Here is a 16,955-nt window from a genome sequence, read left to right on the forward strand (position 1 = left end):
GGCTCTATATTAATGAAAGCTGTTATTGTTGTTTAGCAGCAGGGAGGAGGCAGTTGATTAAAAAGTACCAGGTTTTGCAAGCTGCAAAGAACATTCCATACTCAGACTTATTCAATGTCAAAGCTGACATTTAAAATGTAGCAATTTATTACACAATGGAAGGAAATTAAAGGAACCAATTATACAGAACATTCTACACTTCATTACAATTCAAAGTATAACAAGTTCAACTTTATTACAATTATGTTCATTGCAAAGTTATGGCACATTAATGAAAATAATGTAGACCAATGATGGAAGGCACATCGACATTAACAGAAGCAGGTGCATTGTGGCACTGTTACAAACACAAAGCATAAACATATCTATTCATAAAAATAAGCAAAAGCATCAAATTTCAAGGAGAGACTGATCTGTGGCACATTATGTAAAAGGGATCAATTTATACTTGATTCACAATAAATCTATATTTCATTACAAAAAAAATGTGCTACAGATAAGCCCTCTGATTTAGGTCAGTTCTTATTTCCTAGACAATAATTGATCTCAACATGTTCTGGCGGTTGCTTTACCAAGATTTAAAAAGTTAAATCACTGTGCAAATAGGGTTTTGGCAGCCAATCACCTCCAATAACTCACACATTAGTAAACGTCACCACTATTTTTCAAATTTTAAATGCAATGATTGAAGGGCTAGAGCATGATTTTCAATCAAATGTACTGTACAGACACACTTTGTATTTTTCCTTTAAAAAAGCATCCTATTTTTAATTTATGCTGTTGCAGAATTTGATGGAACTTTGTGAACAATGAATACAGATCTATGGAATAGTTCCTAGAAGCAACAAAAGTGCAAATAGAATGAACTTAGAATGGATCAGGCGCTATATATCCGAGGACATTCCAAGCTGTTTCACATCGAATGAATTACTTTTGATGTGCCCCCACTGTTATGTAGACTAACTACTCAGCAAGTTGTGGAGGTTGTGATTTGCAGATTTTTTAAAAATCATGTGCAGTGTTAAAGGAAAAGCATCCGAGGTTTTTTTCCCATCCTCAACTGACTTTTAATTACTTTGCAAGAAAAAAACTACAAGAAGAAAAATGTCACAAGGCAAAGACCACACTAGGTTTTTTTAAAAAAAAATCCTTTTTCTTGCCTTTGTTATGATCTAGCCCCTGGACAAAAGGCCAGCACACAGCAAACAGTGGAAATCATATAAATGCAATTTACAAAGAATGAAGGAGGGGGGGGGTGGGTGGAGGCTTCATAAATAGACCCACATAATCATATATTTTAAACAATTTAATTCTTGATTTGCATTCAGAAAGTTTCAATTTACAGTGACTTGATTAACACGTAATTGCATAAATTTGACTTCAGAAGCCTCTGCTCTAACTGTTGACTTTAAAAAGGGATTTAAATCCATCATTTGTCCTACCTTATCAGCTGATGAAAATGGATTTATAGAAAAGTTTAAAAACAAAATCAACTGATTTCATCTTGCATAGGCTTCAAGTTATAAATAATTGAAAGAATATATATTAAGTTTTCTTTTCAGTAATCACAATGCAATGGCCTGCTTATTCAATAACTACTTTATAAAACCAGTGCATCTAGTCATTAGCGAGCTTCTGATGAAGAGTCTACATCCGAATCATTAACGTGTCTTTTCACTTTACAGATACTGACTGGCCTGCTGTGGATTTCCAGCATTTCCTGCTTTCGTTTCAATATTTAGCCAGTTAATCTTATGACCATGAACTGTGCAAAGATAATGATTGTGACATTGGCACTACTAAATACACCTTTTGCAGCAAAACATTAGCTTGAACCATGGCATTTTGTTGCTTGTCTCTTCATAAAGGTAACTTTTTCTTAATACTGTCCGCTTTTCTATTTTTTTTCCCTCTCTTTCCCACCCCCCTCCCCACCAAACACATATCAAGACACAACTGAAAGTCTGTCATAAGCTTTTCAAAATTGTTATTTTTTCAAGAGTTTAAAATGTCAAGATTGTCAAATTTCAATAGTAAAAACTTTTCTTTTTAAAAAAAAGTATTGCTGAAAACTTGAACATTTTCATGAATCAACTCATCACAAACTCCACCACCAAAGAAATATCAAACATATCTGAAAAGTTTCAATGGTTATAAATATAAGAATATTTCTAAGGTGTCAAAAGGGCTGATACATACAGTCAGCCACCATATTTCATATTGCACTCATTGGTGGTAACAACTTTGGCTAGCCTAAGCAGTTGCCATAATTATTGATCCCCTCCCCCCAAAAAAACCCTCTTCCAGTAACTACATTTTAAATTGTTGTTGAAACGATACTTCCATTTTAATGTATGATTGAACATGATCAGAATCGTCTAGTTAAATTTGGGTCTTTCCATGCACATTGCCTGCATCAGCTGAAGTAGTTTTCCAGCAGAAAACTCAGAGGATCTGATTAGAACTGCTCATATCTTTATGACTGGCTACAGTTAAGTAAATATTTTGTCCAACGTTGACAGCCAACAACCAGCATTTAAAGAATCAATACAGTACACATGGAAAAACACCAGCGGTTAACCCTGTGGTGAGAAGCTTGTGAACTTCTCACCATATTTTATTGCAATATTTAAACCAGATTGATTTTAATCCAATTTCTCCATCTCATGATTCAAAAATCAAATCCACAGAAGTGTATTTTTGTTAAGAAAAATCATCCATGCTACCTGCAACATGTTATTGATACTTTAAGGTTTCTTTTAAATAGTGATAAGACAAAGCTGCAATAAAATTACTGCATACTTTTAGAAGGTTTTTTTTTTGCCTTGTGGGTGATGCATTTCAGTATTATAGAAGTGACATTTTTCTAAAAATGCTTTTAAAAGCATATGAAGAATATTTTCCAATAAACAAAATGCAAAGTAGTAAAAGAGATTTCCACTTCTTCTTGTGTGCAGAAGAATTGTTGCCAGCTATCAGCTCAATATTACCAATACTAACCAGCTGCAGTAACATGATACTTAAGGCACCTAAGTTCTTACGTGCCTCAATGCTGCTGGAATCACTGTGATGCAACTACATCTCAAGAAATTTGGCAAATTTCAATATTCACAAGTCAAGGCTTTGAAAGGCAATTTTTTTTCTTCATAAAATGAAGGATTTCTTCAGAAGTTAACACAAGTGTCTAGAAATTAAATACAATACTTCTCTGATCAAGAATCTACATCTACCTGGAATCCCTCAAAACGTGACACAAAATCTGCCCAGTGCACATTTACAATAAATTAAAGGTAACCAGCCCCTTCCCCGTCTCCCCTGTTTGTACAGTTTCTGTTCCCTGATACACAACTTAAGTTTGTAACTTATTTAACCTCTTTATACAGAAGTAGTCTCATTTGTTTGCTTATTTTTACTCAATATTTAAGTATATCGTACTGGTAAAATGGGTAACAAAAAATACATTTACACCTCAGTCAAACCCATGATAAGAAGAACAGTCCATTAGTTTCAGATTATTACCAAAAAGGTTCAGCTGATAACTCTTTAAAATTAGAATCATTACATAGAAAATTACAGTAGATTTCACAGGAGGTAGTGTTTGGGAACAATGAACATATCCACGGTGGTCAGACGATGAAGTGATATATCCATGAATTCTGTGATCAGCATCAACACTTTTCTTTATTAAAGAGAACTATTAAGATATTAAACTGCAGTGGGACAATTTTTTTTATAAAACGGATTCATTCTCAAACTTCTTTAAATACTGATTAACTGGCAGCTTTTTTAAGATGCATCTGAAATGGAAAACATATAAATTTATAAGCAAAGTATCAATAGTCATAGCAACAGTGAACTTATTGACAATTTGGTTAAATTTTTTGACACATTCAGAGCACATTTTGAAGCATTCAATGACACTTTAATTTAATGTAACCTCCTTCAGCCTTACGAGATCACTGCGCTCCTCCAATTCTGGCCTCATGCACATCCTCAATTTTCATCGCTCCACCATTGGCAGCCATGCCTTCAGCTGCCTAGGCCCTAAGCTCTGGAGTTCCATCCCTAAACCCCTCTCTTCTCCTATAAGTCGCTCCTTAAAACCTACTTCTTTGACCAAGCTTTTGGTCATCTGTCCTGGTATCTCTATGTGGCTCGGTGTCAAATTTTGTCTGATAACACCCGTGAAGTGCCTTGGGATGTTTTTAGTACATTAAAGTCCCTATATAAATGCAAGTTGTTGTTGTAATGTTAAAGACAAATTATTTAAAGTTTTTTTTAAAAAAAATAGGTTGCTTTATCCATTTTTAAAAATGTTTACCATTTCCCCGTAGATTTCCACTCCTGCACATTTTGTTTAGCCTAGCAGTTGAGAGATGCTCTCGAGGACCTATTCATATCTGAAATCAGTGATACTGTGTGTTGAGGCCGCAGGACTTATATTCCCCATTGGACAGCAACGTGCTGATTTACACTCTCCCTTACCAGCCCCCTCCCCTCCCCCACTGGCTGGCCTGGTTTTCTATGCAATTAACAGCTTAAACTTAATGGTGAAAGGCTGACAATTGGTCCTTGGCTTTTTCAACGTCAGTTTGTTATTTACAACTCTGATTATAAGAAGCACGTGGAAATAAAAGGACTGTGAATTTTAACTAAATACTCTAAGAGCATTACAGCATTTACTGATCCGGATGATAAATGCACAGCATTCTCTTAGCTAATTAAAGTGCTGAAGCTTTTTAAAACTAATCTGGGGATTGAACCATGATTTCAAATTTCAAAGAATGGCTCCCCACAAGACCTTTAAACCAGCTTACTAAAAAATAGTTTGCTCACAGTATCGCACAATTTTGAACATTAACACAGAACGCACTGTGTGACATCTTACCTCATCAAGAAGAGCCCACACAACGGAATCTTGTAAAACTGACAGCCTAATGGCAGTGATGGGATTCAATCTCAGGTCAATGGTACCTTCAGATACTCCATTTTCAAATTTACCTACAATAGAAAAAAAAAACATCAATTTCTTTTTCTTTATGCCTAAATGAAATGCTGAGAAGTACCCGTGGTCATGGTAATATACTGACTGTAAAATCATGTGCTTCTCGCCTTAAAAGCAATTAGATGCAGTTTTGATTTCCCAGTTGCATAGCTTATGTCTTGACACAGTAGGTGTAAATAAATAAATGTTACAATTTTCATTGTTTAGAAAAAAAAAATAGAAGTTTTAACAGTAGCAAATATTTTCTCCCTTTACCTTGTTATGACCAATAGTTATTGAAATAAGTTATTGTACACATTTATGGCACCCTATCACCTTTCTCACCCACCTAAGCTACAATACCCTTGCTGGATGCTCTGTAAATGCAGTCAATAATACATTTTAATTAGGCATTCTCTTGTGTACCATTATTTGGAGAATAAAATTTAGGTGTTAAAGCTTAAACTTATAATAGGTTTCTAGTGTAACTAGTTAAAATAATGCCCAATCAAGCCACTAGATGGGGGAATTCATGACAGTGGAATGCTGACCTGGTCTATCAATAGCACCTCCTCCAAACTAATCCAAAACTGCAGTGCTGCTTATAAAAGGTCAACTTATGGGGGGTGGCGGGGGAGGGGGGGGGGGGAGGGGAAAAGGCTTCAAAGCATTCTCCTGTGGTAATTTTTAGGATCCACTCTGAGATCCGTTATCCTGCTACAGACCTGTCACCGACCTGTCACCAGTTGAGTGCTGGTCACTTGTTATTAGCAGCTGTGTGTGACTCGGTTCTCCAGACAGGCAAAATATGTGAAAAAGACATTGGCTGACTTCTTGGGTCCTTCATGTGTTCATGTGCAGCCACTTAGACCCAGGGCTGCAAGGTGTTTCAGTGAGTACGTGGCAGCTGTAACTGCCTTTACCGTGCTGGCACGTCACAGAGTCGGACAGGAGTCAAGAATCTGGGGTGCTGGTTCAATTGGTTGTGCATAGCTGATATCAAATTGATGCTATCAGTAGGTGCATCATATTGTACAGAAGAACAATTTAACTTCTGTCTTGTCTAATTAACAGTAATATTTTACTTGCAGCAATCGAGGCCCAAGAAACTTCAACAAATCAGAACACCTTCAGAAGGATTCTGTGGGCTGAAGGAGGGTGTAAGAGGAAACTTATGTGGAAACTCTCTTGCTCCTTTGCCTCTCTCTCTCTCTCTCTCTCCCCCACCCTAAGATCAGATTAGATTGAAGTCTATAATGTGGAGGGGAAACAGCATTAACTTGCTGTAACTGAGGCATCTGCTGATAGAGAATACTGGACACTGATTAGCTCCTGCCCCCTCAATGTTGCACACAAGTTGGCACTATAATATTGCTTGGAAATGTCTACAACCAGGCCTCAACATAAAGGGGGCATTTAATGTACAGAATGGGCAACAAAATGGGTTTAAAAAAGACAAAAATCAAGTTATTTATGCGATTATTGAAACAAAGTAGAACTGATGGTGAAAGTCACCTGGCAAAAGTTTCAAACTATACCTATTCTGAAAAAACCATCATCAGTGCGCTTATATCTTGATTCTTTGGTCTCCTGAAGCATTTCAAATCCTGAATCCTAAATGAAAGTAGCAAACCAGATAAAACAACAATCAATGGCATTTGTCATCAGCAGCCGAAAAAACTGAACGGCTTTTGCAGCCACAAAATCAAACTACAAAAAATTAGCAAAATCTAGAAACTATTCTTAATGATTTAAAAAAAAAAAGTAAATTCTGGATTCTGACAGAGGCTATGTTTTAACAATTAGAAGATCCATTTAGCTATAGAAAATCGTCTTACCAACAGCTTCAGACACGTGGTCTAATACAGACAGTTTAACAAGTAGAAATCCCAGCAGGATTATAGATTTCTCTTCAGAGAACAATTAGAGACTTATTGCACTATTGATTAAAAATTCACCTTTACATCACAATCAAACAGTAAGGTACCAAACGGAGGTAAGAGGCCTCTTGTGCATCTCCTCATCTCTTCGCCCCTCCATCGGCAACTGTGCATTCAGCAGTCTAGACCCTATGCTCTGAAATTTCCTCCCTAAACTTCTCCATCACCCTCTCCTCCTTAAAGCCCACCTTCCTGACCAAGGTATTAGTCACCCCTCCCAATAGCTCCTTCTTTGGCACTGTCTGATTACACCTTTGTGAAGCACCTTGGGACATTTATTCAAGTTAAAGGCACTATGTTTGGTGTGTTGGTGGTGATGTTAGCATTGTTGATCACCATTGTACATGGTCAAGATGGTGCAAGCAATATTGTGCAACACTCGAGTAAAAATACACTGAGCAGCACACACACTGGGAAAAGAGCACAGCGAAAACATTTCCATAATTTTGCAGTTCTGTTGGGGTCTCTCTGCAGATTTAACCATAAGCATGTTTCAGCGAGGTTTTCCCTCGACATGTTATTGAACCCCATCTGAAAAATCAATATAAACTACATCTGCTGCATTCTCTTCATCTATCCAATTAGTCGCTTCTTCAAAAAACCATTAAATTTGTCAAATATAAATGCATACTAGGTGTCATTGATTAACCCATGCTTTTCTAAATGCTCACTAATTATATTCCAAAATATATTCGAAGCGTTTGCTTATAACTGACATTAGACTAATTGGTTTAATGTTACCCAATTTATCCTTCTTGATGTTATATTGGCTACTCTCCAGCCCATATTTAACAAGGATTGAAGAATTGTGACCAAAGTCTATCTGACTTCTTTCACTAGCCAGTGATTTATCTACCTTGAATTCTGCAAAATTTCAGATCCAATTCCTTTCCTACTTTTATCTCTTGACGATTGTTCATTACCCTCCTACATTCACACCTCCACCATCATTTATAAAAACTGATGCAAAATCTTTATTTCATATCTCTGCAATACCTTCTTCCTCTACAATGAGTAGATTTATTGTTTGTAGTCCAGCATTACCCCTACGATGTTCAATGAGCACAAGATAGATGTTAATTAAGCGTTCTGTATTGTGATTCTCGTTCCTTTTCACACCAATGCATTCAAAAACCAGTTTGGAATACAGCTTTAAACAGAGTACTAACAAATGATGTATACCTGATTATGCACAAAGAAGGCAGTAAAATGCACACCTAAATTATGGCACCATTACTAATTATTCACACAACTTCCTAGTCAAATCAAGCAATGAACTACAGACCATTTGTGTGTAATTTGACTGCATGCATCTCACATTTAAAAGACAATAAACATTTTAGGCTTTTCAATAAAAGATTTTTCCATTTCAGAAAAGAACGTTTTTGTCACTGTACTAGCAATCGCTCCCATAAGTTAGAACATAACAACTTGTATTCATAGTGTCTTTAATGTAAATAAAGGCACTTCACAGCGCATAATCATAAAAAGGGTCTTAAAGGAGGAGAGGGTGGTAGGGAGACAGAGGATTTCAGAGCAAACGGCTGAAGGTACACCCACAAATGGCGAGGTGGAGGAAGTCAGGAATTTTCAAGAGGCCAGAGTTGTAAGAACACAATAGTTCTTGGGGAGTTGTAAAGCTGGAGGAGGTTAGAGATAGAGAGGGGTGAGGCCAGCAAAGTTTTGGCTGCGCTAAAATTTATAGAGGGTGGTAGATGGGAGGCCGGTCGGGAGACCATTGGAATAGTCGAGCCTGGAGATAAAGGCATGGTGAGGGTTTCAGCAGCAGTTGAGCTGAGACAGAGGCAGGTGATGTTACATACATGGAAGTAGAGAGCATAAGGTGTAGGAAGCTCAGCTCAGGGTCAAATAGGACACGAGGTTACAAACAGTCTGGTTCAACCTGAAATGATGACTGGGGAGGGGAATTAAATTGGTGGGGAGAATATGGAGTACATGGCCAAAGATGATGGCTTTGGTCTTCCCAATGTTTAGTTGAAAGAAATTGCGGCTTATCCAATACTGGATATCGAACAAGCAGTCTGACAGCACAGAGTGGAGGGGTCGAGAGAGATGGTGCAGAGGTGAACTGGCTGTCCTCAGTGTACATGTGGAAGCAGACTTCATGTCTTTTGGTGATGCTGCTAAGTAGAGGGAGCCAAGGATAGATCATTGGAAGACTCCAGAGATAATGGTGAGAGGGAAGAAAAGAAAAGCCATTGCTGGAGATACTCTGGCTACTATTGGATAGGTAAGGTAAGGGTGGAAATAAGTGAAGACCATCTGACTGAACTGTACAATGGAAGAGGTACTGGAGGAACATGACATCAATTTGTCAAAGGCTACAGAGAGGTTGAGAAGAATGAAGATGAATAGGACACCACGATCAAAGTCACAGAGCATGTCATTTGTAACATTAATCAGGGCCATTTCATTGCTGTGCAAGGGGCAGGAATCCGATTTGGAGAGATTCAAATAAGGAGTTGTGGGAAAGATGGGCTCAGATTTAGGAAGCGACAGCACATGCAAGGACTTTGAAGAGGAAAGAAAGGTTGGAAATGGGGCAGTAGTTTCCAAGGACAACGGGGTCAAGGGTATTTTTTTTTTTTGAGGACGACAGTGATGACGATAGTTTTGAAAGGGAGGGCGGGGGATGGTTGGGGAACAGTATCTGAGGAAAGGGAACCATTTACAATGTCAGCTAGCATGGGGGCTAGGAAGGGAAGTTAGTTGGGTAGTCAGCAGTTTAGTTGGAATAAGTTCAACAGAGCAAGAGGGGAGTCTCAAACAAGATGAGCTGATAGACGGTATGAGGGGAGATAAGAGATAAACTAAAGAAAGATTCAGGTATAGGGTTGGTGCAGGAGGGAGTCCTGGAGGATGTTTAGCTTGGATGTGATCAAGGGGAGGGAGGGTTGCAGCCGAGGCAGCTGAACAGATTGTCTCAATCTTAGTGACAAAGAAGTCCATATGCTCCATGAATTTGTTGGAGGTGATAGCTGGGGCAGGAAACAGAGGAAAGGGTTTAAGGAGACAGTTGGTATTGAAGAAAAAAGTCAGAGGTTATCTTTATTCTCCAGGATGATCCTGGAGTGGTGAGTGGTTATGGCAGAAGAGTCTGAGCCCCAATAACACTTGATGTCATCCAGCCAGATTTGGTGATTGATCGCTAAATTAGTTGTGCACCAGATACGTTCAAGTCTGCGCCTCTTGGACTTGAGGGAGCGAAAGTGGGAGCCATACAGGAGGAACAACCAAGATGAGAGAGAGTAAACATTTTAATGAGTACAAGAGTATCAAAATGTGGAAGAGAATGAAGTGGCTGAGCAGTTCGACAGCTGCAGAAGTATTGTAGTGAATGGAGGACCTAAGGCTAGGCATTTTGAAGTTTGAAAGTGCAGTAGTAAGAGACATTGGGGAGAGTTTTTTTCCAGCTGCAGATGCGGAGAAAGAGGTGCTGAAAGATGGTAGGAGGTTGTCGGTGGTGTGGGATACAAGGAAGTAGTTAGTGATCAAGACAATGGGAGTAGAGAAACCATGGGAGATGGCAATGTCGAGGGGGTGGACATGAATATGGGTAGGAGAGTTTATAACGGAGGGAGAGGTTAAGGGAGGACAGGAGAGCAGTGAAATCAGAGAAGAGGACAAGGTTATTCAAGATGGAGTTTGAAATCACCACAGATGAAGTATTGCTCAGTGCAGAGGGAGGAAAGGAGGGACGATATCTCAGGGAGAAACTTGGCATCGGACTTGGGAGGAGATAGAGGACGAGGGTTTTAAAGGCAAGGCGAGAGGGGTGGAACAAAGTGAATTGCTCAAAGGAAGAGAAAGTTCCAAGGGAGTAAGGGGAAAGAGACCAAGGTATATTTTTGTAATAAGGGCCACACCACCATTGCAGCAGTTTGAGCAGGTGGATAGTGGAACGTATACTGAGGTTTATTCAAACATTGTTACTAAATTAATTAAATCAGAGAAACCAATTTCAACCTTTCATTTTTTGGCACAAGCCAAATAACCTTGTTATACAGATTGTTTACAAGCAGCATGTATTTATTCTTCTTCACAGAATGGGGGCTGCCTGCTTTTCATAGAATCATAGAAATTTATGGCACAGAAGGAGGCATTCAGCCCATTGTGTCTGTGCCGGCCAAAAAAGAGCTAGCACGCCTAATCCCACTTTCCAGCATTTGGTCCGTAGCCTTGTAGCTTACGGCACTTCAAGTGTATGTCCAAGTGCTTTTTAAATGTGATGAAGGTTTCTGCCTCTACCACTCTTTCAGGCAATGAGTTCCAGATCGCCACCAACCTCTGGGTGAAAAAAATTCTCCTCAGCTCCCCTCTAATCCTTCTACCACTTACTTTAAATCTATGCTCCCTGGTCGCTGACTCCTCTGCTAAGGGAAATAGGTCCTCCCTATCCACTCTATCTAGGCCCCACACAATTTTATATATATCAATTAAATCTCCCCTCAGCCTTCTTTCTTCCAGTGAAAACAACCCAGCCTATCCAATCTTTCCTCACAGCTAAAATTCTCCAGTCCTGGCAACATCCTTGTAAATCTCCTTTGTACCCTCTCTAGTGCAATCACATCTTTCCTGTAATGTGGTGACCAGAACTGTACGCAGTACTCCAGCTAGGGCCTAATTAGTGTTTTATACAGTTCTAGCATAACTACCCTGCTCTTATATTCTATGTCTCGGCTAATAAAGGAAAGTATCCCATATGTCTTCTTAACCACCTTATCTACCTGTCCTGCTACCTTCAGGGATTTGTGGACATGCACTGCAAGGTCCCTCTCTTCCTCTACACCTCTCAGTATCCTCCCATTTACTCTGTATTCCCTCGCCTTGTTTGCCCTCCCCAAATGCATTACCTCTCACTTCTCCGGGTTGAATTCCATTTGCCACTTTTCTGCCCACCTGACCAGTCCATTGATATCTTCTGCAGTCTACAGCTTTCTTCCTCACTATCAACCACACAGCCAATTTTTGTATCATCTGCAAACATCTTAATCACGCTCCCTACATTTAAGTCTGAATCATTAATATATATCACAAAAAGCAAGGGACCTAGTACTGAGCCCTGCGGAACCCCAATGGAAACAGCCTTCCAGTCACAAAACACCTCTCAACCATTACCCTTTGCTTCCTGCCACTGAGCCAATTTTGGATCCAACTTGCCACTTTCCCTTGGATCCCATCGGCTTTTGCTTTTTGACCAGTCTGCCATGTGGGGCCTTGTCAAAAGCCTTGCTAAAATCCATGTAGACGACATCAAACGCGCTGCCCTCATCGACCCTCCTTGTTACCTTAAAAAATTCAATCAAGTTAGTCAGACATGAGCTTCCCTTAACAAATCCATGTTGACTGTCCTTCATTAATCCGTGCCTTTCTAAATGACATTTAATACTGTCCCTCAGAATTGTTTCCAATAATTTGCCCGCCACCAAGGTTAGACTGACCGGCCTATAATTACTCGGTCTATCCCTTTCTCCCTTTTTAAACAATGTTCGCAGTCCTCCAATCCTCCGGCACCACGCCTGTAGCCAGGGAGGATTGGGAAATGATGGTCAGAGCCTCCGCTATTTCCTCCCTTGTTTCTCTTAACAGCCTGGGATACATCTCATCCGGGCCTGGCGACTTATCTACTTTCAAAGGGTGCTAAACCCTTAATACTTCCTCTCAGTATGCTTATCCCATCCAATATTTCACACTCCTCCTCCTCAACTACAATCTCTGCATCGTTCTCATTTATGAAGACAGATGCGAAGTATTCATCAAGAACCATACCCACATCTTCTGCCTCCATACACAGGTTACCTTTTTGGTCTCCAATAGGCCCTATTCTTTCCTTAGTTATCCTCTTGCTCTTTATGTATTTATAAAACATCTTTGGTTTTCCTTGATTTTACTTGCCAGTATTTTTTCATGCCCTCTCTTTGCTTTCATAATTTCCTTTTTAATTTCACCCCTGTACTTTTTATACTCCTCTAGACTTTCAGCAGTACTGAGCTCTCGGTCTCTGACATAAGCTTCCCTTTTTTGCCATATTCTACCCTGTATGTTCCTCGATATCCAGGGGGCTCTAGATTTGGCAGTCCCACCCTTTTAAACTTAACCTAATTATAATAATGTATCAGGAAACAGATGTTCCTTACCTTGTAAGGCAAAACCTCAACACTCGTATTCAACAGCAAGTCCCCTGGATGTTCTGTGTTCCCAGTGTGAAACAAGTATCTGAAACCATGATAGTAAATGTAGTGATTAAAATAGTTCAAGTCAACCTCAAGCTTACTGGCCATCTTTGTAACCACCATTACTAAAATTATAATGCCATCGTTCTCACCATGGCTGATTTACATATATTTTATGAAAAGATGGATGGATTTGCAGAATTAGATTCCCCAAAATAAAAAGATAAAAATCCCAGAATCCCATGTAATTAAATGGAATTTGACTTAGTCAGCCTAAGCCAATGGCTCAAACTATAAACAGATGGAATCACACAATGCAACCCCAACTCCAAGTCTCATAATCCTATCCAATATAAATTGAATTTGATTTAAGTCACCGTAAGTCAGTGGCCCTGCTCATAACCTGAAGTGAAAATGAGCAGACGGAGTGTGTGTGTGTGTGGATAAGAAATCGCAACTGCCACAAAAATCACACTTTTAACAAAAAAAATGTTGACAAAAGGTATTGGATAGTACTCAAAAAGCCATTTCAAAATGTAAATGGAAAATACTATAGTCACTTGGCTGTAAAATCAGAACTGGCAAATTCTCACCAGCTGTCGACTGCAAATAAACCTAAACAAGCAGCTGTCATGTAGAGAGTGAGTAGGAGGGCCCACAATGAAATCTGATATGTATGTTTCTTTATGAAATTCAGTGCAAATATTGTACTTTGGTATGGCAACTAGGAGTTAGTCTTGTGAAGCTGCAAGAATTCAAAAATGTTACAGGTGGGACCCTGAATAAGTGATTGAGGAATACCGTCATAACCCACACTTACGGAATAATTGCCTGTGGTACAGTCTCAGTTTATTCTATCTTTTTGTAATTAATATCTGCTGTCACTTTTTGTTTCTGTGAAGATTTAAAGAAAAACCCAGTATCTTTTGGACACATACCAACACCTAACTGAATACACTTTTAGAGCAGCACATTAAGCTGACCAGTTGACTTTACAGTGAGGAATAAATGATGGCAGAATTATACAAAGTAGCAATATTTACATATTGTTCTGCACCACTCAGTTTAATAAATCTCAGTACAATATTAGTGAAATCATATGGTACAACTTTAACTCATCAAATCATCCAATTCAATCACAGGGGCTTGCTGTCCATATTCCAGAAAAAAATGTCCAATTCCAGAAAAATGGACATGGCAACATTTCAATGTGTTACTGTTTATAATTACAAGTCACAATGCTAATTATGTGCGCTTCTCTTCAAGGCATTTCTAAAACTATATTTTTCCATATCTCTGTAAAAGTAACTTAATTTTCACTTGTTGTATTACAAAAGTAGCATGATATTTGGATTTCACTGCACATGAACTGAATCAGGATTACAGTTATTTGTATAGGCGTACAGTTTGGCAGCTGTCACTGGGTAGGATGCATGTTCCCTTCCATAATTTTCCACGGAGCAAAATTCCCAATCTGAGCTACATCACTATAACAAGTGGCAGCTAGGTGCTTCCTCATAGATGATGGGGAAGTAAAGCACATTGTTTGGCAGGACTTTTGTCTCAGGACTGAAAAGTTGTGGATTCAGCACCCATTTGAGGCACTTAAACTTGTACCCAATGCTGTATCAGAAGGTAATCCAGGATTGCTGAAAGTAATCCTTCAAATAAGATATTAAACCATATTCTAGTCCATCTCTTTCGATCAATGCTCAGTCACAAACCTGACTGCTGCAGTTAGAATAAGTTTGGTCAGTTTTTAGTTGGACTACCTTCTGATGGAAGAATACACCTCTAGAGGAGAGAAAAACTGGTATTGTCCTAGATCAGCCCACCAGTGCCACTCCCAGCGGACCAGAGTTGCAAACACAAATCTCCTAATGGCAGATTTCAAAGAAAATACTGGTGTAAGCCTAGGAACAAGTTGCATTCTTTCTATCAGAAGGCGATAATGTCTGAGAAAGGGGAAATAGCTTTATGAGCATTAAAGCCAAAAGGTATTTAAGGTAGTTTTTTTTGCATATGTGAGAAGGCACAGCACTGCAAGAATGCAACATTTAAACAGTATCAATTCAGACCCATTACTCATTTGCAATGTGTCATTGGTTTCAGTTCAAAACAACTCCATACATTTAAATGACTTTACAATCTGCCGCACTATTTTGGATTGCGAGTGTCACCGATGACATTTTTTTAAAAAATGCCAGCTTTGGCAACATTGACATTTTAAAAAAAAATTCAATGGCGATATTAGCAACTGTGTCTTTCGCTCTCCCTCCACCCCACCGAAGGAAAAATGTTCTGATGTTTTATGCAGCGAATGCCTTAATGAATAACTGGCATTTAAGACAGTATGACAATTTATACCAATGCCACATTTAAACACGATGTGGAGATGCCGGTGATGGACTGGGGTTGACAATTGTAAACAATTTTACAACACCAAGTTATAGTCCAGCAATTTCATTTCCACATTCACCTGAGGAAGGAGGAAGCCTCCGAAAGCTTGTGAATTTCAAATAAAATTGCTGGACTATAACTTGGTGTTGTAAAATTGTTTACAACATTTAAACACAAAATGGTAGGCATTTTTATTATCTACCACTTGATGGCAGTGCTTTACAAAGTTTGAAAGGACACACTGACCGAACACCCTCCCTTCAAGTCATTTTGAAAGATTAGCCATCACTAGTATGTAACGTGACCGTCTCTGGACATAGAATACTGAACATTAAAGAATGTAACACATTACAACTGTAGTAAAACTATGCTGCATTAACTAAGGTTACAAATATCAAGTGCTGTAATGAACACAAAAGGACGTCAATAGAGGGTTACTTCAACGGTTGATGTGTGTGGCTCCTTCCATTTAGAGATTTGATTTCAACTCACTCTGAATTAAACAGCGCTACATGTATAAAGCAGATTTAAATAAATCCACATGCCCATACTTGGCCTGAACCGGAATTCCATTCCATTTGCAATTTCGGAGCACAGATATCCTAAAGAAATCTCATTAAACTTGGAGCATAAACTAGGTCACCACTTACAATGCTTGCATAGCCTTTAAATCTGATGTTCTATTCTACATTCAAAGCTCTTTAAACAGAGAAGGTAATTGAACACAATTTCAAAACATTCTATTAGCACGACAGATTGCAGAGAGGTGCAGAAAATATTTTGTTTTCCACAACAGTTTACATCATCATTCCAAACACATGATTGTGAAGCAAGTGAAAGCATGCACTTAGTAAGAATGAAGCTTGGCTTAGCTGCCCATCAGAGTCATAAATTACACTTCAATATGAATGCAGAATTTTGAGGATCGCCTGCTGTGATCTATGCGAGATCCCGAGGATGGGATCTACTCTGGGCTGAGTTGCAGCAGTCAGTAACTCGAGGCTTTGTTTGGCTCTCATGTTAAAATGAGTCTGTGTATTTGGAGCTCTGGTCCAACAATGCACCGACAATCAGTCATTCCATTGCTCCACTGCTCAATTTACGTCCTAAGCAGAGATGATGCCTACGGGCTAATGGTCTGTTACAAACAGCTTTTATTTCATAATGTATATTTGAATACCTATTTTTTGACGTGACCTGGTAACAAAAAAGTTATTCTAGAATTGTATGAGCAAGTATGTTGGCAAAGATGAATATATTTTGCAAAACCAATATCGCAATGTTTCAAAAGCATCCATTACTCAAGAGTGGTAACTGGCAGACAGCTTTAAAGAATACCAAAATATTATTTTATCTTCAGCACATTTTGGTTCACAATACAATATTAAAGGATATTCCAAGACAAGATCCAATAGTAAGCATTATCCTCAAATACTG

General features: G+C 38.8%; 1 protein-coding gene across 2 annotated transcripts in view; it reads right to left on the reverse strand.

Annotated features, from left to right (window-relative positions):
• Positions 1-209: 209 nt before the first annotated feature.
• Positions 210-16,955, reverse strand: part of mgat4a (alpha-1,3-mannosyl-glycoprotein 4-beta-N-acetylglucosaminyltransferase A) — a 187,264-nt gene continuing 170,518 nt past the window's right edge. For both annotated transcript variants that reach the window (XM_067985825.1, XM_067985824.1), the window contains 4 exons: positions 13,083-13,161; positions 6,523-6,598; positions 4,889-5,001; positions 210-3,797 (listed from right to left, as the gene is read on the reverse strand). In XM_067985825.1, the coding sequence (XP_067841926.1) occupies positions 3,771-3,797; positions 4,889-5,001; positions 6,523-6,598; positions 13,083-13,161 (295 nt within the window). In that variant the 3' untranslated portion in view covers positions 210-3,770. The remainder of the gene's footprint in view (positions 3,798-4,888; positions 5,002-6,522; positions 6,599-13,082; positions 13,162-16,955) is intronic.

The sequence above is a fragment of the Heptranchias perlo genome, chromosome 6 (genome assembly GCF_035084215.1).
Source record: "Heptranchias perlo isolate sHepPer1 chromosome 6, sHepPer1.hap1, whole genome shotgun sequence".
In the NCBI taxonomy this organism is placed as follows: Eukaryota; Metazoa; Chordata; class Chondrichthyes; order Hexanchiformes; family Hexanchidae; genus Heptranchias; species Heptranchias perlo.